A 25,208-nucleotide genomic window follows, 5' to 3' on the forward strand; every position below is an offset into this window, starting at 1 on the left:
ATGACATCACGAAGGCAGAGCGTTTTGAAGAGGAAACTTGATCTGCACATTACGCTTTTTTGTAAAACGACTTCCGTACTTTTGTGTTACTTTAGGGGACGTCCTGTTTTCTAGCTGGAGATTGGAGAAGTAATAAGACTTTATTTTTGTACGTGCTTTTTTCCAGTGACCAGCAGCCTTTGCTAATGCTGTGTTCAACATCGGATTCAGCTGGGATTTGCTCTTGCAAACAATTATAGCGTACCTTTTGCTAAATACTGGTACAGGTTATATATTATCTACTGAGCCCCCCTGTTCTTTCTTCGTCTCAAGAACAGCAGAGAAATGAGCTTTCTTTTTCGTTTGCCTAATGCATAGGACTGAATAATGAAATTACATAATGGGCTTCTAGGTTCGCGCCCCATGATCTGATTACGAGGCACGCCGTAGGGGCGACTCCGGAATAATTTCGACGCCCTGGAGTTCTTCAATGTACCCTTAAATTTAAGTACACGGGTGTTTTCGCATTTCGGCCCCATTGAAATGCGGCCACCCTGGCCGGGTTTCGAGCGCGTGCCTTCATGCTTAGCAGCCCCACACCATAGCCATTAAGCAACCTCGACGGGTATGCAGAGAATTTCAACATCAGGTGCGGATCAAAGAAAGGATGCGCCGCTTTGTTTTTATCTAGGCGGCACACTGGTTCCCCTATTATGCAGCTGTCGTAAACGCAAAATGTTTACGCATGCTGCGGGATCATGTCACGTCGAGTTGTCTTCGTCAAGGCCCGCACGGAACAGGTTCACTTTTGCTTTTCTGCGTGCATGTGTGAAGCACCATCTGGCTTTATACGATCTTTCTTCAACATGCTTCCATTTCCGTGTAAGCATGGAAACACAAGGCGTGTCACTCTTAGAAAGGTCATTTTTGATCAGCCCATTAAGAATGTCAGTACTTCAGCCACAGAAAGACAGGAACGCGTGCTATCGACAGGCGCATCATCAGAAATGGGAATGAAAGGGAAGAAAGACATGGCACTGCTAAGGAGGCGTTAACCACGCGTCCGACGAGTTGGCTACTGCACAAAGCCACAAGTGGTCAAAGGATACTAAAAGAGACAGGAGAGCAGGACCAGTGCATTCGTACTTACTGACACGCGGTACCACTAAAGCCGGTCACTAAGACTCGTGGACCGCAGAATACGAAAACAGCCCTCGTCCTGTCATTCGTGTCAGTAGGCGATAAAAGTCGATTAATAAGGCTTAGAAAACAATTTTATGGCGCGGAATAGAAACACGCAAGGGAGAAACACACACAGACGCACCGGTGCTATCTTTGTCTATGTGTGTTTCTCCTTTGCGTGTGTCTATTCGGCGCCATGAAATCATGTGTTTGAATTGGCATCAACTAGCCCAAGAAGGTTTATTACGATTAGTAAGAATCTGTGTCCATGAAACGTTTGAGTGTGTAGATGCTTAAAAATTCATGAAATAACACGGGGAAGGCGGGATATGGAAATCGAAGTCGATGAGCAAAGCGATAACAAGGTGAAAGCCGGAGCCAACGTTTCGACAGTGAACTTGACTTCTTCAAGGGGACTTGCCTTGAAAAAGACAACTCCAGTTGTCATAACGTTGGCTCCGGCTTTCACCTTGTTCTCGTTTTCCGCATCGTAGATGGTTAAAGGCATACCGGGAAAGGAGGAAGCCCTGACAGCGAACAGCCAAGAGTGTAACCTATTATTTCAGGTGGCGGGTACCGTTCTCTGTAGGAAGCTATATCAGTACCACTTAGCCTGCACTAACAGTTAGCCTGAAATATGTGATGCGACAAAAATCGAATGAAAAAGACAAGTTAATCCAATTTAACTAATAGAAGCAACACGTGGAATTTCATATCAGGATCAGGGAAGCTAGTCAATACATTCGACATCGACGATTTCAATTTGCATGCTGGGTGGCATGCCCGTCGTACACGTCCCTCCCCTAGCGTGTTACCTGGTGGCGTGCCTGAGCGCACGACGTTTAAAATGGCGTCCCCGGGAACTGTTTCAGAAAGGGTACTTCTTCTTGGTGGCCTTCTTTCATACACACGGTGTCAATGGCTGTGTAAGTAGCTATAGCAACAAATAAAATGAAAGTTTGTACTAACACCACAAAACAATGTGGCAGAGATATATCAATTGAAAACCACGAAAAGGCGTGGTCTGTACCGTGCTTGATTATGAATAATAAAGCGTTCTCTTCTTTCACAATGATGGTGCAAAAGAGACACGACACCATCGTCCAGCTATTATCAGTTTATCATCGTAACCGAAAGCAGAGGGGCCGGCATTGTTATAAACACAACAAACAAGGCAGCCCGCGTACATTTTAACCGAATTAGCTTTCGGATAACCGAATGAAAGCGAATTCAATACTAATTCGCTTTCATTCATTGAATTCACTGTCATTCGCTTTCATTGAATTCGCTGTCGGTGTGAAAGCGAATTCAATAGGAATTCGCTTTCACACTGACAGCGACCTGCATTTCGGCATAGCTTTTGAGTCAAGAACTCCGGGGCCACCACTCTGTCGTCTTCTCAGGTGCAAGTAGTGCAGCGGAGGTGCACGTTCATTCATGTGAGGGTGCGTCTCGGCCTGACCGCCGAGGCGCACATGCGAAAATTGAGCCACCCGATGCGCACGGCACTTCATTTACTTACCGATCACTGTTGCCGGAATGCCACAGAGATATTAAAAAGCCTAAACAAACATTTCTACCGACCAAATGCGCTAAAATTTTGCAACCTTGCAGTGGGACGAGTTTGGTTTGCGGTGGGATGCACATGTGAAGCTCTAAAATTTGTTGTCATGGCCATTTTAGGTTGTCACTTCTATACGCACGTGTGCGCCATTGCGGTATTATCTTTCTGACTTTCTTTTGTAATCATGTTCTAGCAAAAATGTTCTAGCTAATTCATTAGTTCACAATCTTTAAAATGCGAAGTCTTCAGTTTTGAGCTTAGACTTGCTCAAGCAGAGCATCTTGGTCTTGATCGGTGCTGCCCCATGGTTATATTCCTGAATGAGTCGCAGTCATAGCTTCTTTTAGCAGGCGTCATATGAATGTGTGACAGCGCACGTACGAACATATCCTTATTGGTCCCGTATTTCGAGGTCCCACTATTGGCGACCTTGGTGATCTGTTGATTTCGTTGTGTGCGAAATCCCGCATATTGTCGCTGTACTGGCGAGCGGGTAAGCTGCACGCATTTACGACTGCGACACTCCGTCGTGCACCCTAATTCTCCCAGTACTTCCAGAGCGCAAATCTACGCAAAACCACTTCGCAAGCGGCGTCACATGATTCGCTTCACGTAAAATGCCGAGCGGCGCTTATCTGTTTTATTCTTTTCTTCCTGTCGCGCTCCCAGCCGTCATTTGTCTGTGTCGTCCTGTGCCACGCGCGCTGCACGTAGAGCTAGACAACTGCAGCAACAGTTCATCGCGTGTCGTCCCACAGGTGGTCGCGCGGTGCAAGTCCGGAGCTGCCTGGTTTGCGCCGGCATTGCGACGGTGGCAGCTGCTAGGGAAAGCCCCTGTCTTCTGCAAAAAGAAGCGGGGGGGCGCCTCTTCCGTTCCTGCTGCCACACTTTCACCGGGGCTTTCCCAACTATCATCAAACACCCGAACCCGTTGCCAGGCGACGTGCTTCCAGCAACAATGGTGGCCGATAGCTCGGAGCTGGCTGTGTCGAACCAGTGTCTTTCGTTTTGCCCTGACGGTGATCTCCGGCCCAGGCATCCTTCGCTACAAACTGGTCTGTCCGACTGTGGCGGAGTGGGAAAACGCGGTGAGTATTTCGAATGATTATACATACAAAAAAGAACAAAAAAGAATGGAGCAGCAATTGGCCAAACATGCACCACAAATAATCAGAAGAAACCTACCTTGTGCTAAACAAGAAAACGTAATTAACCTGCTACATTTAAGTGTTCTGTGCAAAGAATAGTTTCCGGCAAGAATTATTAGAAAGAAATGGTGCACTATTATCTACAGGAGCTGTTGGCATATGGCACTTCATTTAGCGTGGAATCATGGATTGAGCATGCATTTGCATAAACTTCGTCCTTCTGGATTTATTCGGCTTTTTTACATTGCAAATTCATCGTAACCAACAAAATATTGCATCCTAACGGTAACAATTCTCATTGATTATGAATATCCGCACTGTCGTGCAAGCGTTTCGAAAAATAATCGTTCAGAAATTTAGTCCAATTAAAAAATGTAAAGCGTTAAGGATAGACGCATGCATTGCTCGTCATTAGCATGTCCGCTGAACCCACACAGCGTATCGTATAATGCACAGTATCGTATTTTTGATGTACATGTTTGTTTACACGTTCCTATAAAGGAAGCAGAAATATGGTCGTGCCCTTATGCTAACGTCAACCTGTCAGTTTCCTTTCGAAGCAACCTTCTCTTCAAGGTGCAGAAGTGTGCGATGGCTCCTGTAACATATATTTCCATTACGTATGTCAATATGTATCTTGATGTCATCGTATTATTATTCTTTACTTGAAGCAATATCTGTTTCTATGCGTTGGCTTCCCTTTATGGAAGCAGCGAATCCATCTAAAAGCATAATTGTATGTGCGCTTGCTGCGCACGGAAATGTAACATCAAAGGTTCTATAAATGTTACTTCAGAGACTGGACTTATGGAGCGAAAAACAACTATTTCACATGCGTTCAATCTGCTACAGATTAGTAGTATTGAAGACTACTCGATCAAAATTTGCCCGATATATGTGTGTGCGCTACTTTACGCGGCTATATGCTACTTTACGCATGCATAAATGTGAATTTCATGCATTTAGGTTTGAAGAATATTTTAAGCGTTTTGTGGATGCGTTATTATGTGTGAAGGTTGTCTTCGCCCACAATAAACGCACATGAACTAGTGCAGTCAAAGGGCGAGACAAGTCACCGTGCCTTGAAGTGGAAATGCGGACATGCAGTGTTATAGGGAAGAATACTATTTTGGTTTGGAAACACTGTACGGTTATGTCCAGCATACCTTGGTTCCCACATAAAGTATCCTCAGAAATATAGGGATAACATTCAATAAAATAAATTCTCTTTTATTACTACACAACCACGCTTGGATTAGGCAATTATAGTTGCCCGGGTTTCTTGAGTCCAAAAAAGAAAGATTGTGGCATTTCGTGTTCTTCTGTTCAAAGCAGAGTGCTCGAGTATGACGGGAACGCTGCTCACATGCAAATGAGGGATATTGAAACAAGAATCCCACCATTTCGAACCTTAAAATGCAAGCATTCATAGTTGACAAAGAAATGAGCATAAAGTCACGAAAGTGATAAGACGAGGATGAAAAGCAAGCTGAGGCTTTATCAGGCACCACATGTGAACCGCAGTGAGAGCCTTGTCAGCACGAGAGGGAACAGTTGAAACACTGTAGATATTAGACAGCACTTCGATGAGGTAATTGGTAATTCTTTGTTCTTCGCAATACATTAGGGTGCGTATCAGTATCTAAAGCACGTATCAGTATGTTCTCAAGTCTGGCTTGCGTCCAGCATTGTCCTTGGTAACTTGTCCTTAGATCTACTTACCACCATGTTTTTTTTGTAAAAGTACTGCGCAACCAAATTTCTTACAATGTGGAACTAATCGCTATGGTCATGGACAATGTTGACCGGTCTCTTAGCGTGCCATTGGTAGAGCAGGTAGTCTGTCCTACACCAACTTTCCCAAAAGTCAACGAAATCCTACGTACTATGCCAATTCTGCAAGCGACGAACCGTTTTGCTTTCTGCACACTTGCTGGCCATACAATTGGCAAAGGCTGATAGGCGCTGAGTAGGCCATGCGTACATTGCAATTGCGCGCAATGCTTCTTCAGTTCACGCGAAATAGCCAAAATGTTTGTCATTATGACGTATTTCTTTTGGCCTCCGTTGTGGATGTCGGAAAACAAGTCATCTTGTCAAGTTTTTTAGGTGGCGACGGCCTCGCGCGCACAGTACGAAGGAAGACAACCCTGGGCTGCTCTCACGCGTAAACAGGTCGAAGATACGAACAACCTTCCCAGGCCTTATCCATGCTGACTTAGGGCATGACGACGCAATGTCCCGTTTGAGCATATTGTCATGAAAAGACAATGGAAGATGTACCCGGCGTCGGTGAAGCAGACAGTTATACAATATGGCGAGCAATAATTAAAGCCTGCGTCCTCAGCTTCTACTACTTCTTCAGCGCCCGCCTCTTGCCGAGCGCGCGTTCCAGTCCCAACTTCTTTCTCAGTGCTGGCTCATGACACCTAGCGGCATTATTCCCCCGCCAAAAGAAAGGCATCGACCCGATGCTTACTAAACTAGAAAGTAGAAGTGTGGAAGTCGTATGAGATCGGATTGGCGCCGCCTTAACGCGCGAAATACGGCTTGAGGCGAATAGCGTGCACTATCTCTGAGTGGTGCTGTCGACGCCGAGGCGACGCGGCACCGTCGGGAATGACCTCGTAGTTCACTAACGCGGCGTATCACTTTGTAGGGTCCAAAGTATCTACTAAGGAGCTTCTCAGACAACCCCTGGCGACGGCCTGCAGTCCACACCCAGACTTGGTCACCTGGCTGGTACTCGACTTGCCGATGTTAAAGGTTGTAGCGTCGTGCGTCTGTACTCTGCTGCTTCGTGATGTGTATGTGCGCGAGTTGAAGAGCTTCCTCTGCCTGTTGAGTAAGTTGCTCGGCGTCGGAAGTAAGTGATGCGTCGGTGTCGTGCGGGAGCATAGCGTCTAGCGTGGTCTGGACCTCGCGCCCGTAGACAAGACAGTTGAATCGTTTGGTTTCCTGAATGGCGGTGTTGTACGCGAATGCAACGTACGGCAGGACTTGATCCCATGTTTTATGCTGGACGTCCACATACATAGACAGCATGTCAGCAATGGTTTTGTTTAGCCGTTCCGTCAGTCCGTTGGTCTGCGGATGATAGGCAGTCGACTTGCGATGTTGTGTACAGCTCCGCTCGAATATGTCCTCTATCAGCTGGGCTGTAAAGGCAGTGCCTCTGTCGGTGATGACATGTGATGGGACACCATGTCTGAGGAATATGTGATCGATAAAAAACTAGGCAACTTCGAAGGCCCTGGCACGTTGTACAGCTTTCGTCTCGGCGTAGCGTGTTAAATAGTCCGTGGCGACCATAATCCACTTGTTTCCGCTGACTGACAAGGGAAAGGGTCCCAGAAGATCCATGCCGATTTGATCAAACGGCACGCTAGTTGGTGCGATGGGTTGGAGTAACCCCCCGGGCTTCAAAGATGGCGATTTCCTGCGTTGGCACTCACGACAGTTTGCACGTAACGCTTCACCGTGCTAGAAAGTCTGGGCCAGTAGTACGTCTGGCGTACTCTGTCCCAGAGTGCGTGAAAATCCCAAGTGTCCAGACGTGGGCTCATCATGGCAAGCTAGGAGAATGTCATCACGGAGGGCGGCAGGTACGACCAATAGATACTCTTCGTCGCTGGCACTCGAGGTTTTCTTGTAGAGGACACGCTTTCAGAGGTAGAAGGTCGAGAGACTGCGAGAAATGTGTCGTGGGATTGTAGCATTCTTGCCTTCTAGGTGATCGATGAGAGGGCGTATTTCGGCGTCCTCACGCTGCCGTATGATCAAGTCAGATGCGGCGAGGGCCCCAAGGAATGCGCCGTTTTCGTCCATGTCCTTATCGCAAGTTTGAACGGGAGCGCGTGACAACGCGTCCGCAACTTCGTGTTTGCGGCCCGATTTCTAGACGATGGTAACATCGAACTCCTGCAGACGGAGACTCCATCGAGTAACTCGCCCGGGCCGGTCTCGTAAGTTGGCTAACCAACGCAGGGAATGGTGTTCTGTCACTACCTTGAAAGGGCGACCGTAGAGATAAGGCCGAAATTTCATGATGACCCACACAACCACTAGACACTCTTTCTCGGAGGTGGGGTAGTTGATTTAGGCGCGTGAAAAGGTGCGACTGGGGTAAGCGATGACTCGCTCGATGCCTTCCTGGTGCTGAACGACTACAGCGCCATGACCGATGTTGCTTGCATCGGTATGCACCTCGGTGTCAGCGTGCTCGTCAAAGTGAGCGAGGGAGGGTGATTGCTGCAGGCTTTGCCGTAAATCGGTGAAAGCTGCGTCCTGCTCATCCCTCCAAACGAAGGGTGTGTCTTCTCGCGTTAGGCGTATGAGTGGTTCGGCGATCCGGGAGAAATTAGCGATGAAGCGACGATAGTACGCACACAGACCGAGAAAGCGACGTACTGCTTTCTTGTCACGAGGAGTCGGAAAGCAGCAACAGCAGATGCTTTGTCTGGGTCAGGCTGGACGCCGTCGGCGTTCACGACATGCCCGAGAAACTTCAGCTCTTCGTCACCGAAGTAACACATTTCTGGCTTTAGTGTGATATTAGCGGATCGGAGCGCCTCAAGTGCTGCCTCTAAACGCTTCAGATGTTCTTCGAAAGTCGCGGCAAACACGACGACGTCATCTAAGTATACTAAACAGCTGTGCCACTTCAGACCCGTCAGAACAGTATCCATCATTCGTTGGAATGTGGCCGGTGCAGAACACCGGCCGAATGGAAGTACCTTAAATTCGTACAGTCCATCCGGCGTAACAAAGGCAGTCTTTTCGCGATCTCGTTCGTCAACTTCAATTTGCCAATATCCGCTCTTCAGATCTATGGATGAAAAGTACCTGTTTCGCCGCGCTCGATGTAACGAATCATCGATCCGCGGAAGCGGATAAACGTCTTTTTTTTGTGACGTTATTCAACTTTCTATAGTCAACGCAGAATCAAAGCGTTGCGTCTTTGTTTTTGCCGAGGACCACCGGCGATGACCAAGGGCTTTGGGATGGTTGTATGACGTCATCATCGAGCATTTCTTTCACTTGTGCATGAATCACGTTCCGCTCATTCGCCGATACGCGATAAGGCAGTTGTCGTGTGGGACGAGAGTCGTCATACGTGATTATTCGGTGTCTCGTGATGGGTGTCTGGCATACCTTAGGAGAAGGTGCGAAGCACTCCTTGAACCGAAGGAACAACTCGCGCAGCGCTTTCTGCTTTTCCTCCGAAAGGCCTGAATTGATGTCGATATTGCTGAGTGTCTGAGCTGGGTTCTTCTTCGTCATAGACGCAAAGCATTCAGCAACGTCTGCTATGGGCTCAGCGAAAGCGATAGTAGTACCACGAAATAGGTGCCGATGTTGCTGGCTGAAATTCGTCATGAGGAGCGCCGAAAGTCCACCTCGAAGCATAATGAGACTGCGGGCTGCACACACACCATGAGTTACCATAAGAGAGGAATTGCCCTCTGCAACAGCTTCGCCGTCACGCAGATCGTCGCGTACGACCATTACCAGGACACCTGCGCGGGGTGGTACAGTTACACTGCCGGCGTAAACCCGAAGCGCGTTACGTCGGCAATTGTCGCGGCTGTTCGCTGCTCTTTCTGTTGACAAAGCCACTGTGCGCTCCCGGAGGTCTATAATGGCACCACACTCTCGCAGAAAGTCGACGCCTGAGATGAGGTCCCGAGAACAATCGCGGAGTATAAGGCCGCTGGCTGGAAACGTGGACCCACGAATTTGTACTCTGACCGTGCACATGCCCAACGGTGTTACGATATGCCCGCCAGCAGTACGAATTTGCGTTCCAGACCAAGGCGTGATAATTTTCTAAGTTGCGTCGCTAGTTTTCCGCACAAGATTGAGTAGTCGGCCCCCGTGTCCAATAAAGCACTAACGTGGCGGCCGTCGAGCACAACAGGTATGTCTAGCGAGAGTCTGTCGCTGAGTTCGGCTGCTGTCGTCGTTGAATCGTGCGGAATAGACCATGCTCGCGTCGATGGGAGGTCTTCGGAAAGGCGATTATCAGCGACCTCGCCCCCGAAGGTCGCTGTTCTTAGTTTTCCCACGCGAGGGCTTGGCGATCGTCCCTGTGCTGCCATTGGAGGGCTTCTAGGAGCTGGGGAAGAATGCCTAGCGGACGGCGAGCGCGACTGCCGCCGCGGCAACGGTGGCATACTCTGCTGGTTCAGGTATTCTCAATCGCCCTAGGCCTTTCGCCATATCTGGGCCTTGGTGAATCCGCGGCAAAACCTTGCAGTCCGAGGCGGCGGTATGGGCATTCGCGGTATACGTGACCGGCTTCTCCACAGTGATAGCACAGAGGCCTTCTGTTCAGGGTGCGCCAGACGTCAGATTTCCTTTCGAGCGGGCGCCGATCCTCCATACGTTGAATCGGTTGCACTGATGGGAGCGGCGGGACGTATGACGCGGCGTAAGACGTGGCGGGGTCCAAATGCGTCGGAGCGGGGGCAGGGACTCGCCTCAAAACTTCCGCATACGACGGCCGCTGATAGTGTGCTGTCGCGGGCGGCGCATTGCTGCTTGGAACGGGACCTTGGATCGCTGCACTTCATTCCTCACAAGGGCAGAAATGGAACCTAGCGTGGGCTGAGGCGGGCAGCCCACGCATGTCGATATAGTGATATGAGGATGTTCCAAATGAGTATGTGCCGTAGTTGGATCGTATCCCCAGCATACACTGCGTTAATGCATGAAGTACAGGGCTAAATCCAGTAGACGAAAAGTCCGTTGACACAATCTTCAAAGATATGGCGACGTGAGGGAACACTGAATAAAACACTAAGACGCTGTCAGCTACGGAGGCGATAGTTCAATTAGGCGACACAGACAAAACAACAAAGAATTTATACTCACATTTCTACAGCTATGATACCTGCTACTGACAGTTTTCGCAGCAGGGCCGCGACTCGCATCGCTGTTTTCTGCCTATATTTCTGTCTTCGCCCTTATCACGTTGAGTGCTTGATGTCATCTCATTTGTTGCTGTCAGTACATGCGTGCTAATGGTTGAAGGAGTGGAACTCCTTTTCAATAAATCCGGTTTATCTGAGTGTCCTTTGTGTCAACTTATCTGCCTATTCTGTTTGTACCAGCACCCAGATTACACGAAGTATTGCACATATTAGTCCGGGTCACTTAGTTTTATCGTAGTTTCTATTGGACTTGACCATGAGAAAATGAAACTCTATATCTTCTTCTTAATTCGACGCTTTGCGGCAATACTAAGATATCGTACCTCTTCCAATTTGCCAATGCATGTTCTCTATTTAGCGTCAATGAAGCTATTTACAATATCATTTTTACTATTATCAATATTTGGTTCTTACAGCGAAGCTGCATATGGCTAGGGTTCCGTGAATTTTTGTTCTCCGTGAACAAAAACTATTATCATCAATGGCTAACACCCCCGCACTCATACAAACACTGTAATCGCTCATAGCCCCGTGAAGTAGAGGCTACAAGCACTTAGCAATAGGAAGCGAGCAGTGCTTACATTTTTTGGAGTCGCGCATACAACATACAGAACAGCATGCCGAAAACTGTCATTATCAGTGGCTCATACCTCCGTAAGACAGAGGCTACGAGCACTCAGCAAAGTGCAGCGAACAGTGGATACATTGTTTGTTTTGAAAATATATATACACTCGACAGGAAAGCGCAAGCGAGGAGCAGGCTGGCAACTGCCATCAGAAGGGGCACAACGGCTGCGTTCTCTTCTGATAAGAGGGGACAGAAACATAGAAAATACAGGACAGCACATGTTTCATAAAGAACAAGCTAAAAAAAGAAGCATCTGAACCGCATAATTGATAAGGCGCTCGTGATAGCAATGGCAAACACATGGCGCTCCCCGCAAATGTTTCCCGGCAGAGATTACTGCTGCGCAAGCTGCCAAGGAAATGCCAGCTTTACACATGAGGTGTGACATCCCAGGCCATCCTCTATATAAAATATACAGCCTAGCAACTGATTTAAATGTGGTTGCAGCCCCGCTATGGGTCGCGATGTGCTGTCAGAATTACGATTACTCCCGTTCCTACCATTACTATAACACAGCACTACTATCACTGCGCTAAAGCCATAAAGCATTGCATACCAGCCTCAGCAGTTGTAGCGTTGGTTTTCAACAGCTTCGATGGTCATCTATCTTCACACAGTGGAATAGCTCTGTTTGTTGTGAAAGACCGCATTTCTAGCTACTTTGCGGTCACGAAGCAAAGACCTGTTGGCTCTGTGTAGACACAATACTGCCTCAATTTACTTCGATTAAATAAAGGAATAACAAATGAGGTATTCGTTTGTAAATTCTCTGTTTGCGATCACCCACTTAGACGTAGCACAAATGCGAAACTCTATTTTAGGAGCTGTGAAACCCTGTTTTGTCGAAAGTGCGGTCAGTTATGGGAGACAAGAAGATGCCTTCACCAGCAACACTCTTTGAGTGGGAGACGTACTCTTGGAATTGATTTTCGAACCGTCTCAACAGAATTCATATTAGTCCGCAACAATTGTTTGGATTGTGGAATGATTTTAGAGCCTCAAAGAAAATAATTGGAAACATTTTTCATTCCCTAGTACATAGTAGCGGCGACTGTAGTTATTGCTTGTTCTAGCGTAGCTGTGAATTTATGCATTCCTTTTAGCATGTGCAGCGCGTATCTCAATGCTTCGATTTAATTTCTCACTCATTTCAGCATGTAATGCGATACTGGTCCTAATTCATTTTTTCCATGGTTAATAACCACAGTTCATATCACTTGTATGTGCTCATATTAATAGCAAATGTCACCGAATTGGCTCCTCAAGTTGCCAATTACATGTATTCTTGCGTTGCGAGATATTTAAATAAATGTACTCAATCAATGGATAAATTGGATTGATTATTATCATCATCATTGTGCTTTTAATAGTTTTGGTACATAGTGAAGTCAAGCAGAGGCTTTTGAAATAAGGAAGTGTCTCTGCAGACTTTGAACCAGTGCCGCATTTACCTGTACCATCACTTGTTCCACGAAAGCACAACATATATATTCAGTTCAGCAGCCTAGCGGATTACTTATATTTGTGTATTACGCATAAACGATAATGTAATCTCACTTTGTAGTCAACGTATATGTTTAGGACTAGAAAATCCTAGTGATATGTCGAAATCTGGAAGCACGCTTTTTGTTAAACTCCCAGCCTTTCCTTTCTCTCTTTCTCTCTCTAGGCTTATACCTAGACATCTTCATTAAAATGTGTTATCCATGTGAATTCAATAAAAAGAAAGCGTGCCTTTGACGGAAGGCAACTATTGAAAGAACAAAAAATGTTGCTTTCATCAACATACGTTCATTACTTTTTAACGCGCTTTAATTCACAGTCGTATTACTTAACACCTTACGTCATGGAACTTAAGGTATGCTTCCCATATTTCCTTGCTCGAGCGCATTCAGAAACAAGTGCTCCTTATCATTGAAAGGTATCCGTATAGCGCAACAAAGCAAGGACACAAGAAGAAACGAGGACGAAGACAAGCGTTCGTCTTCGTCTTCGTTTCTTCTTGTTTCCTTGCTTTGTTGCGCTAAACAGATACCCTTCAATGATGACCGACCAACAAGCCCATATCGCCACCCTCGTCGCGTCTCACCATTGCTCGTAGTCCCTAGAAAACAGGCCTGACGCACTTTATCCCAATGTTTCAAGAATATTCCTATTTTTTTCTGTCAACAAATTGTTTCGCTTTTAACTAGGTGTAACCTTTCCTTCTCAAGTGCAAAAAAAAGTCAGTGTTTTGGACACCACTGCCCAGACAGCAGATCACTGATCCAAATAACGCATTGTTTTCATTCAAAACTCCAATAAAAACGAAAAACTTAAAGACTAATCCGCTTTATGGGACAGCTTATACTTAGAAATGTCGCAATAAATTCTAACGCCTGCTGCGCGCTTTTTTACGTAAGAAAAGATTTGTGGCTCTGCAACGCTTTGCCTCATTTTATGCGTGCAATACCGCAATTACATCCTAGATCAGCTTTTCCTTCAGGAAGCCCAGCCCTGTCGTTGTTGGGGGTTACATTCTCTTGTCTACGTTACATCAATATAACGGTCACTGAAAGCAAGTTTTTTTCTTCTTATTTCCGGTTACGGGGAACTCTCTGGGTATAGACTCGTCGGGGGCACTTTGCATAGAGCTTCGTTTCTGCAGCTTTCTCGCACAGAAGACCAACTCGGTGTTAATCGTGTAGGATGAGTGCGTCAGAAAGCAAGCGAGGAAGGTAGAACAGAGGAGGAGGAAGCTGTGCAGCCAGGTGGTTCAGCGCAACGCACTACCAAGGGCTCTACTGACTGTTTTATTTCTCAATTGTGAGGCGTCTGGAATAGCGCGCACTACTTCGCGCGGAGGGGTAGAATTGAAGCGGAGTCTAGCTAGCGGACCGCGTTGTGCTTCTCACTCCATTCACAGCCGCTCTGCGCTTGTGACGAAAAACAAAGCCATACCGCAAAGGGAGCACAAGCTCTTAGGCCTACATTGGGGGAGTCTTATGAAAAAAAAAGACACACATAGTTACCACGCAACCTTTTACTTCTAGGAATCCAAGCCCTATGTAAAACTCAAATAGCATAGGTGGCGAACTTTGGCCGAGTAGTTGAGTTTGGTTTGCTGACTTCTTTTTATTTGTTTTCCCCATGACCTAAAATTTAAACAGCGCAGATTTTCTTTACCTGCAGGCGCCCTAAAGAAACTCTTCTCGCTGAGACGTTTGGCTGTCTGTTCTATCAGACGATCAAGAAAATATGTAATTGCTACTTCTGTGTGAGAAAAGCACAAGAAAATCATAAATTTGAGACACTTAGTCATATCGCAACATGTCAGTGACGTTTGGAAAATCCGCAACGATTTGTCGCTCTCATTATACTGTGCTGATCTGGACTTTGGTTGTCACCGAAATTGTGACACCGGGACTATGTGTAAATATTTTCAACAATTACGAAAAGAACAACGCTACACGATTGGGTGCTACAAGGAGGACAAAGAGCGTTTATTACCCCTTGCCTTTTATACAAATGGGGAAGAGCAGCTGCAAAAGTCCAAGTTGAAAAAAAAATGGAGGTAGATTTATGACAGATCAAACGAAATGGGCATATCCTGCTTTTTATTTGTTGTTTTGTTCTTTTTGTGTGCGTTAAAGGCCAGCGTAATAAAACATACACACAGCAAGCAGTCAGCGCTGTGTCTGCTTTTTTGTTTATAGTGGGATTACCACGACAGAAGAACACCAGCTGCATTGTTCTGCACTTCGAGCACGTTTGTAATATGAGCTGGGTGGTGATGGCACATAAAGGAAGCCAATTCCAAAGAATGCCGCATTATCGAAGTATATTAAATAGTCTGGTTCCCTTGTTAAGAAGATGTAAGGGAAGTTTGAGAATGCCCGCTTTTCTTCAGAGGCATTATTAGTCATGTGCTCTATATGGGAGGTTCAACATGGATTGCAAGCAAGAATGACACCTAAATATTTCTGCTGTTAGAGTGATTCTACAGTGGCGCCATCTATCCTGAATATAGTAGAAATATTACAACGAAGGAAATTTTTATGCTTGTTTAGGTTTTCGCAATTTGCCGTCAGAAAAAAAGGATGTAGTTGTAGCTTGCTCACATCCGAGTGATTACAAAGTTGTCGGCAGAAAGACGGATCAAAGAAGTTTCGTTTGAAGCTGTGTCATTTATATGCACGGTGATCATTATTAAGCTTTTGGAATTAAAAAAAAATTCCTGTGGCAGATAAAATAATTTGTGTCGTTGAGCTGGATTATTCGAAGAGGCGGACATTACTAGTACGAAAAATCCAAACACATATGCAGGTAAATAACACGAACTCACTGATGAACTTCTTAATAAATTATGGCACATATTACAATTTACGAATTGTAGCCGGTTAGCCTGCAAGACGTATCCACTTCATATGAATTTCCAGGATGACACCAGTTTCGCGATATTATTTCCAAAAGTGTTGGACAAAATACGTGGGCGTTCCACTTTTGTGCTTCAATGCATAAAACTGCGTTTCTTTAAATAAGTAACTGAGCCAAGAGTGCACTTTTGCAGCGAATTTGTTGGCACATATCTCGAAACTGACGTCATTCTGGAAAATTTACTCTAAGCGTATGCACATTGAAAGATTACCGGCTACACTTCTTAAATTGCAACATGTGATGTAAAGTAACTAATTCAGAAGATAATTAGGGAATTTTCGTTAACTAGTTGAGCATGTGTTGCGATATCTCGTTCCATATTGTGCGCCTCTCTGAATAGTCCAGCTCAACGACTAGAATTATGTTATCGGCAACAGACGATATTTAAAAAATTCGCAAAACTTAGGATTGGTCACCCTGTCTACTACAAACATTAGAGGACCCAACAGAGACCCCTGAGGCGCGCTGATTTTACCTATGGTAGAATGAAAACGTGTTTTTCTAATTTAGCAGGATGGCAATGCAAGCGAAATCCGCCGGAGCTGCTAATTGGCTCTGGGGTTTCACTGCTGAGCACGAGGCGGCGTGGACAAATCCCGGCCTCGGTGGCCGCGTTTCATCGGGGTCGAAAAGAAAAAAAAAAACGCGTGCTGATATTTAGGCGCACGTTAAGGAACCCCAGGTGGCCAAAATTAATCCTGAGTCCCCCACTACGGAGTGCCTCATTGAGCGCAAAACCCCACAATTAAATTAATTTTAAATCGAGCGAGTTGGTACAGCTTCATGTTTCCACCAGCGCGACTGAACACAGACTCAGTAAAAGGAGGGGACAGCACACGGTTCTTACTGAATGGACGCTTACCATGTGAGAAAGAGAATGGCTCACAATATGTTAGTCAGTCATCCATATCACTGCAAGAAAGCAAAGTTGCCCTATTAGCTATCGCGTGAGGCCACCGATATGCCTGGTGCTTAGACACTAATTTTTCATTTTGTTTTCTCGATAGTTTTGTCGCTTTCCCCTCTTTTGACATGCGTAAGTTGTGTAATCTTAAATTGAAGCTGGTGTTCCTGATAATTATCGTTGATTATGCCGAGCGGCTGCGTGAAGGTTACGCGACTGTTATGCTTCATATTCGGAATGTTTTCTATAGGATATAGGCTATAGTCAGCGCCATGTGGTGTCCCCTCCTTTCACCCAGTCCATGTGCAGTAGCGTTGTTGTAGTTTTACTGACTGCATTCTGATAAATAAAGATTCTTCTATCCATAGCGTAGTGATCAAATCGAGTTGCAAATTGCGAATTTTAAGCATTAGACATTTGTGTCGTACCTCAAAGATTTTCTTAAACTCTATAAAGCGGCATCGACTGAGAAAAGACTGTGCACAGAGGAATGGAGATCCGTTAGGAGCTTGTGCCGTTGCGTTTCACATAATTTTTTGCGAAGGCCATCTTGATTGTTGAATAAAATGTTGCAATTTACATGGATATAATTATATGCGTGCAAAGAATATGCTCGATCAGCTTTCAACAACTGGAGGCATGGGAAATCGGTAGTTACTTGGATCAGTATATACACCGCATATAAATATTGTTATGACATGAGCCGATTTCGAGTCTTCTGGCCCACAACCAGAATATGGGTATTGCTGGAGCGTTGAGGCAAGTAATGGTGCGGAATTCCGAGACGAAATCTTCAACAGTTAAGAACTGATGCCGTCGGATCCCGGGCTAGTGTTGAGGGGCAGACGATCGATTGCGCACCGCGAGCTGACATCACGATGGTTGAAAAAGGGAATTAAATAATCGGTTTCCCAAGGCACTCAGTAGGTTTCGAAAGTGACAATTTGCGAGTAAAAACACCAGTTCAGTACTTTATAAATTCATCGGTGCTACGTTCTGGTGATGACAAATTTCCGTCTTCATTTAACATTGGCGGAGTGTTCCGACTGTCCTTTCTTGTTTTCTTTTTCCTTTTTTTTGTAGGGGGGGGGGGGGTTCCAACTTTCCGAATTATTTCGTATCGATTGCCAAGATGTTGGGAAGGGTAACTTTAAAGTAGCTTTTTTTACCCTAAATAATTAAATCTTCAGTTAATTTAGAAACGTTTCTGTAATTTTGACAGTTGAAATAGTTTGTAGGGAATTCCTTTCTGTAAAGTTCTCATCTTTTTTGTTTATGCTGCGTTTGACATCTCGTGTCAACCAGTAATCATTGCCAAGTTATCGTGAGTTGTTGCTGGCACCAATTTTCTATATCTTTTTTTATAATTTTGAGACCTACACTTGGTGAAAAATATCAAACGTTTGGTCGTCGTTGCTCTATTTTATTGGGGAGTCAGTATTTCTGGCTCTCGTGATTCGCACCGTTTATGCCCGTGTCATTGCGTTCTGTTGGAAATCATTTGTGCTTTGTGCACATATATTGCTTGTATGTGCGGGAAACGCTGGACGAACACATTAGAAAACGAGAGGAGTGTGGATACGCCAACGTATTCAATTTAAGCGACCAATGCCTCTTCGTCCGAATTTCGAAACGCGCGAACCAAGGACTACGCTGAACCATGTGCGTTCGATCATATCGACGTAAGATTACAGTCTGTCGAAGTAGGCGTCGTTGTGGTTGAGCTTCTTATTCTAAATTAGCCGCTGTTGGCTGAAAGCATCTGCGGTCGTTGGCGAGGAAGTCGTCGAAAGTAGGATATACTGCATTTTCTCTACTGGCGCTTATCGATGATCCATTGTACGGTACGAATGACACGCGAGTCTCTCTGCGATTTCATTTCAGATAGCTGAGGTGTAGTTTGCAAGCGTTCGTATTGCACGCCGCAAAGAAGTAAACAGGCAAAATAGCTCAAAAGCACTCGTTCTGGAGCCCCATTTTATGCAGTGCACTTAACATTGTCATTTTCTGCAAAAGACTACATGCAAGAGAGGCACGCATGCGCACAAAAAAGCTCGACTACCAGTTAAATTAAAGGGCCCCTGAAACACTCTTTGAACACACTAAGAAAACATTACCGACCTGTTAAAGAGCCTCCAGTGAACATGTGAGTGGGACCATGGAAAAAGGAAGATCTAAGCAGGGGACCTGACGTCGCTCTTTGCGAAGCAAAGTGACTCCGGAAGTCGGCCTTACTCTGCCATCGTGTCGGACCACATTCCCGTTTCTTATTTTCATTTTCTCGCCTTCGGGACGCAACCACAGGGGCAACCACGGCGGACTGCGCTTAAGTTTGCGTGGGTGCAAACTTACGCGCAGCCTGGCCTGGTTGCGCGCCGCAGCGACCTGACAAATGATCCAATAGCTGTGTATGCCATCGCGATATGACCTACGGCAAGCCAATCTGGGGTTTGTGAGAACAAACACGTATGTTGGTCGTAGCTTCATCGAAATCGTTCTGCTTTACTGAGCACGTTTCGGGTGGCCACTCAGCGCAGGTGTGGCGAGCCACAGCGCACCGACGAACGGTCCGGCAGAGAACGTAGATACGCGTTTACATGCACCAACTGCGGCCTGAGGCATATGGTTCTCACGGGAAGTGAAGCTACGCGGACACAAAATTCTGCCGCGCCGAACAGTAAGCGCGCATGCGTTCGGCCAGCGCATTGACCGGGTCTACGCGCGTGCAAGCATGCGTTCTTCTTTCGAGCCTTGTTCAATCTTGCACCGAATGCGCCAACCTTCACTTCCCCCCGCGCCCCTCGAGCCCACAGATAAGACTGCTGCAGTAAACGGGGCTCGTTCCTTTATTACTCACAGCAGCCGCTTCTTTCCCGTGCTTAGACATGGCTCTTTTACGTGCCGTAATTGCATCGTCCACTGTCAAAAGTAGGAACACTGCACAGTTGTCACTGACGTGCAAGGTCTTCATCGTACATAAGCTGAAGCACAGCGGTTTCAGCCTGTGATGGCACGTTCGCATGAATCGACTGAAGACGGGAAACATATCCGCATGTCGTCCTTCGTCCGGGGCGTGGCACGTGGCGTACGGCGTTGCATGCGCGCTCGTTTCGCGCTTTTTACTTCCACTCCCAACTGGCCACAACGACAGCGGCAAGAGCACGGTCTAGATAACACAACGGAACAAAACACGGAGACTAACGCAATTCTGCAGGCACTACGCCTTTGCCACGGTACTAAACTCATGCAGCAGCACGTGTGACGAATAAATCGGAAACAGCGCGAAACAGGACGAGCGAGTAAAAAGCCCAGGACAGAGCGCTGACTAGCAACCAAATTTTTTTGTTTGCAGAAGCAGCATATAAAGACATCATTGAAGGTGACATAAAGAACAGAAAAAGAAGATTAAGCGTTAGTCGCCGAGATAATTCAGTTTTGTTGATGGCATCAGCAACGCAGAACTGACGCATGCGTCGCCGCTTGTGAATATGCAAAATGCATGTCAACACACATTGCTCTTAGTGTGTATTAGTACACTCTAATGGCTCTTTTGCGCCTCTTACCGACTCCCCTTTGTATCTTCCAGCGAGCCAGTGGAAATGAAGATACTGAAAGCCGCTGGGGGGGGGGGGGGGAGCAGTTCGTTACCTACGTCTAAGATCGCTTGCGCTTGACGCACTCAAAAAATTATTACTGCAGGAGATTCCTGAGGTGACGTAATTTAACAGCGATGTCAATCTATGACGACAAAAGTGTTTCACAGCCTCTTTAACGCTCGAGGTTGATAAGCGTGCCCGATAAGGGATGCTTAGTTAGTGCCTGCAATTGTTTTATTTTCTGTGATAGCGCCCACTCTCGCTCAGCGGCTATGGACGCCATGATCGCATTTCTACCGACACAACCACTTTCTCCCTCAATGTGCCCGCTGCCAGTTCGAATCCCGAAGCGCCGTGCCATTGGCAGGTTTCGCGGTTCTCTTTGAGACGCCACATAAGCTGCATTGCAATGCGCAATGGGGTGCTCGTACATAACACCGAATTACCACAAGCGAACTGATTCTTAATTCTGCAAATATTCCACACTTTCTTAAATCAAGTTTTTTGTAATTATTTAGCTTACTTTGTATCGGTGTGTTGTTCGTGGGCTACTGTTATGCCTTCGCAAGTAAATCATTTAGACCGTGAACAGCACGAAGATTTTAAAAGTGTACCACCTTTTATATAGTGCACTTTGATTAATGTCGCTGCGCCAAAGATGGTGTGCAGGTTGTGGCCGGCTTAGTTTGTTTTTTTACTTCGTTTCACTTTCTCAATATGCGCCATTTTTCTAGGAAAACAAACAAGAAACTAACGTTACCCTTATCTATTCAGATTGTTTTCCGTACCTCTAAAGAAAGAGATCATTTTTATAGGCACCTAATATAAAACGCCAGGTCACAAAAAGCCTTCAAAACCACATATATCGAAAGCTACTGATGTACTCATGCGTAGGTAATGTTACAATGGTGCGTTCCGCTTCAGTGATAGCATGCAATTGTTTCTGGCAGCATCGCATCTTTCAACTAATAAAATAATCAGCAGTTTTCAAGTTGGGAGCACAGTATAAGGCAAATAATGCGAGAATCGGGAGCGGGTCCAGATCGTGTGGAATATTGTGACCATCGACTGTGCTCTGTAGTCCCTTCGTTGGGATGTATATATTTTCACTCTACAGTAACAACCGTATATACGGGACGGGACGATGGGCAAACGGGAGAGCCATGGCACTGTGTACATATTATTTAGGCAGTACGAGGAAAAGCGCCATTGCTTGGCTATGAAGCTTGCTGCTCCATATCCTGTGACTCGCTTATTTCAACGATTCGGTTTCTTTAGGAATTGGCCTGTCACGATACAGAGTGGAACGCCTGTACAGTGTAATGACCCTTAAAAGAAACGATTCTGCATGTTCCAGTTAAATTTCTTTCTTAAGTATGCATCCTAAGTACGTCTGCAGGCGATGATAGCTACAAGCAATATGTCTGTATAACAATAGATTTTTAGGCCACTCTGACGGTTGATTTGTTGCTGTACAACGAACGCGCATCCGCAGCTGCCACCGAGCGGCGGCGCACATTCCGAGTGGCGGTCGATGCCACGACCAAAAACATGCTTGAATGAACAGGCTCCATGTTACTTGCGGTAGCGTCCCCTGACACGTAACAAAAAAAAAGAGAGAAAAAAGAAAAACGTATAGAGCGGAGGTCACCGAACGCTGATGATACATTCGCAACTGGCCGTGAACTTTGACTTCGTAGGTCAGTGCAAGTCACACTAGCGCCGGATGAACACTGCTGAAGAAAATTAACAACTTCACTCGCTAACTATACCTTCAATGCACGTTAAATGACAACTTTTGTTGCCGAGTGATCTCAGCTTGCTCTATTGCGAATAGCACAGTGTATAGGCAAAGTGACATGTATTACTTTAAGGACCTCGAAGGTTCCGAGCGTTTTTTTTTTTTTTTTTGATAAGGTCGCGTGACTGTAGTGGCTTCACGTTTCAAATAAGAATGTACTTTTTGCGTCTTGATAAAGGCGCTGTTACTTTACTTTGTTGAGACACCGAGTTTGCGTATATTAGAGATTCCCCTCCAATGCCGTGACGCAGTTGAAGCAAGCACAAAGCTGCATAAATGGAAGCTCACCCGGCCTGCCGTGATCGTTCAAGCCTGCACGGCGCGCGGCACCACAGCGGCGGCGCCACCAGGCAGCAGCAGCAACCTGGACAAGTGGGTTATAGGCGCAGCGTGCGTGGCCACGACGTTCATGACCGGTGCGACGTTACGCACCATAGGTTTTCTCTTCGTCAACTTCCTGGCCAAGTTCGGAGCCACCAGGCAGCAAACGGCGTGGTCCGTCAGTTTCACCTCGGCAGGTGTCGCGTTCTCCGGTAAGTACGCCAGCTGTCACGGTGCAGTATCGAAGGGATGTATAGAGGGATGTGTATAGAAGATGTATAGGGAAGTATAGAAGGCCAATGTAATGAACACTTTTATCCTTCGGTGCAAGGCATGACAAATCACGACAAAAGATGTCATATATTTTTGTTATTAGACGCGAGCACGAAAGCGTTCCCCTTGAAAAGGTTCCTGGCTGGGCAGCAGGTAAACTAAAAAAAAAGCAAAGAATCTTGTCACGATGGAATGTGGCGTTGTAAGCGTGCGCAAGCATCATGTACTTCTTTAGATCACTGTCATCGAGGCCATTGCGACTGCTTCCAAATGCAGTTTTGGAGCATTTCCAGGCACTTATTTCAAAGTGATATGTGTATAATATCATAAGAGGTCAATAAACCGAGACACCAAGGACAACGCAGGGGAAATTACTTGTACTTAATAATTGAATTAAAAATTAAAAAATAAATTATAGGGTTTTACGTGCCAAAACCACTTTCTGATTATGAGGCACGCCGTAGTGGAGGACTCCGGAGCTTTCGACCACCTGAGTTTCTTTAACATGCACCTAAATCTAAGTACACGGGTGTTTTCGCACTTCGCCCCCATCGACATGCGACCACCGCGGACGGGATCAATTGCATTAAGGAAATGATAAGTTAATGGCAGTGAAACTGGATAAAAAACTATTTGCCGCAAGTAGGGAACGATCCCACGCCTTCACATTACAGCGGTGGCGCTGACTAACACTTCCAGGGTTAGTTCTCGTAGTAACACGTAAGTGCCCCAGAAAGCGGATGGGAAAATGGACGCCGCGGTGGCTCAATCGGTTGAGCATCGCACGCGTAATGTGAGAACGTGGGGTCATTCCCCACCAGCGGCAAGTTGTATTTTTATGCACTTTCAATGTCATTAATTTACCATTTATTTAATTCAATTATTAAGTACAAGTAATTTCCCCTACATTGTTCTTCGAGTCATTGTTTGTTGGCCTCCTATGACATCTTCGTTTTCATCACACACGCACGCACGCACGCACGCACGCACACGAGTTGGCTGGCATTTAACCATGTGCATACGTAACAGACGGCTAGTCATGCTTCCTAAAGTTAACTACTGTGACAAAAAATATTCTAGAGTTCCGAAATAACAGCTCAGAGAACCACTTCAAAGCCCATTAGGAATACTGGCTAGACCTATTACATGGCGTGTAGTGACCATCGATTAGATGGGCGGCTTACATAGTCGTTCTGTCATTGAATACAGCGGTAATGAGAAAACAATGATTATCCGGTTTGCAGAAGCAAGGCTGCCGTAATGTTTAGTGAATCCAAATGAATTTGCCAGTCGCGTCCGCCTGCTATCTGTCTGTGTGTTTTAAGCTGCACGGCTGAGAGAATTCTAGAGCTGGCGCCACACTTACGTCCTCTAATTGTGCAATCAAACGCGCACAGCTGCTGCCGAGTTCCTGCTGGGTGGCTTTTTTCCCGTTCAGCGTGCTGTCAGTGTCGGCCGTGCTCGTGTATCTCGATGCTTCATCGCTTCCTGGAAGTGGAAACCCAAGCACGTCTGCCATGGCTCTGATGCTTTGCGCGGCGAATGCTGTTGCTGTTGTGGGAGTGACGGGTGGATCCCTGGCAGTATTCGGTGGCGTTATTGGTGCCGACGACAGCCTGGTCACTCTACCGCCGCAGACTCGTAATTACACATCGCAGGCGGGCGCCATCTGGGACAGTATCACGCAGCACGAGCCACCCGCCACGTTAAATTGTCGCCAATTAGTCACTGGCTGCTAGTGTTCGCCTTGCAAAATGGCACTTTACAGTTTAAGTCCTATTCTTAAAAAATGTGAAATAATCTGGAACGAGAAGTACAACACCCCATAGGGGGCACCGGATCTCGCTATTTCTGTATGACGTGCATGAAATTATATATATATATATATATATATATATATCTTGTTTTCAATGCTTTCGGCCTATCACATCACACATTTGAAGTACGCCGCACAAGTAAAATTTCTGACGTTTCTTTCCCTCATTGGCCCCTTGCGTCTCTCAGGGGTCCTGTGCAAGTTCCTGCTTCGGTGGTCACCACCCTGGCCATTGATCATGGTCGGCTCAGCGTGCCAAGTGGCTGGGATGTTCGGCGCCTACTGCGCCCCAGACGTCACTATCTTGGCGGTGACCTTCGGCCTGCTACACGGTCAGTTTATGAGTCCAAACACACCCGGTTCTTGCGCTTCATCCCTCACGAGAGCGTTCCTGTAGCTTCAAGGGTACAAAATCTTGAATAAGCGTTTTCCGTGCGAATTAACGCGAGCACAATGTCAATTCATCGTCATGAACTAACCTGTTCTATTTGCGCTCATAGCATCCAGTGAGGCACGAACACTTTGTGAGGTCAGAATGTAAAAGGGTCGCACAGGCAAATGCTACAGTGTAAGGGGACAATATGATATGGCAATTCAATTCCACATATTTTATGTTTGCCAGTTCGAACAAACGCGCATCATTTC

General features: G+C 46.2%; 1 protein-coding gene across 1 annotated transcript in view; it reads left to right on the forward strand.

Annotated features, from left to right (window-relative positions):
* Positions 1 to 25,208, forward strand: part of LOC142576538 (monocarboxylate transporter 12-B-like) — a 101,592-nt gene that overhangs the window by 56,777 nt on the left and 19,607 nt on the right. Inside the window, exons 3-5 of the mRNA XM_075686698.1 lie at positions 3,484 to 3,813; positions 22,405 to 22,686; positions 24,752 to 24,895. Coding sequence (XP_075542813.1) covers positions 3,684 to 3,813; positions 22,405 to 22,686; positions 24,752 to 24,895 — 556 coding nt within the window. The 5' untranslated portion in view covers positions 3,484 to 3,683. The remainder of the gene's footprint in view (positions 1 to 3,483; positions 3,814 to 22,404; positions 22,687 to 24,751; positions 24,896 to 25,208) is intronic.

The sequence above is a fragment of the Dermacentor variabilis genome, chromosome 3 (genome assembly GCF_050947875.1).
Source record: "Dermacentor variabilis isolate Ectoservices chromosome 3, ASM5094787v1, whole genome shotgun sequence".
In the NCBI taxonomy this organism is placed as follows: Eukaryota; Metazoa; Arthropoda; class Arachnida; order Ixodida; family Ixodidae; genus Dermacentor; species Dermacentor variabilis.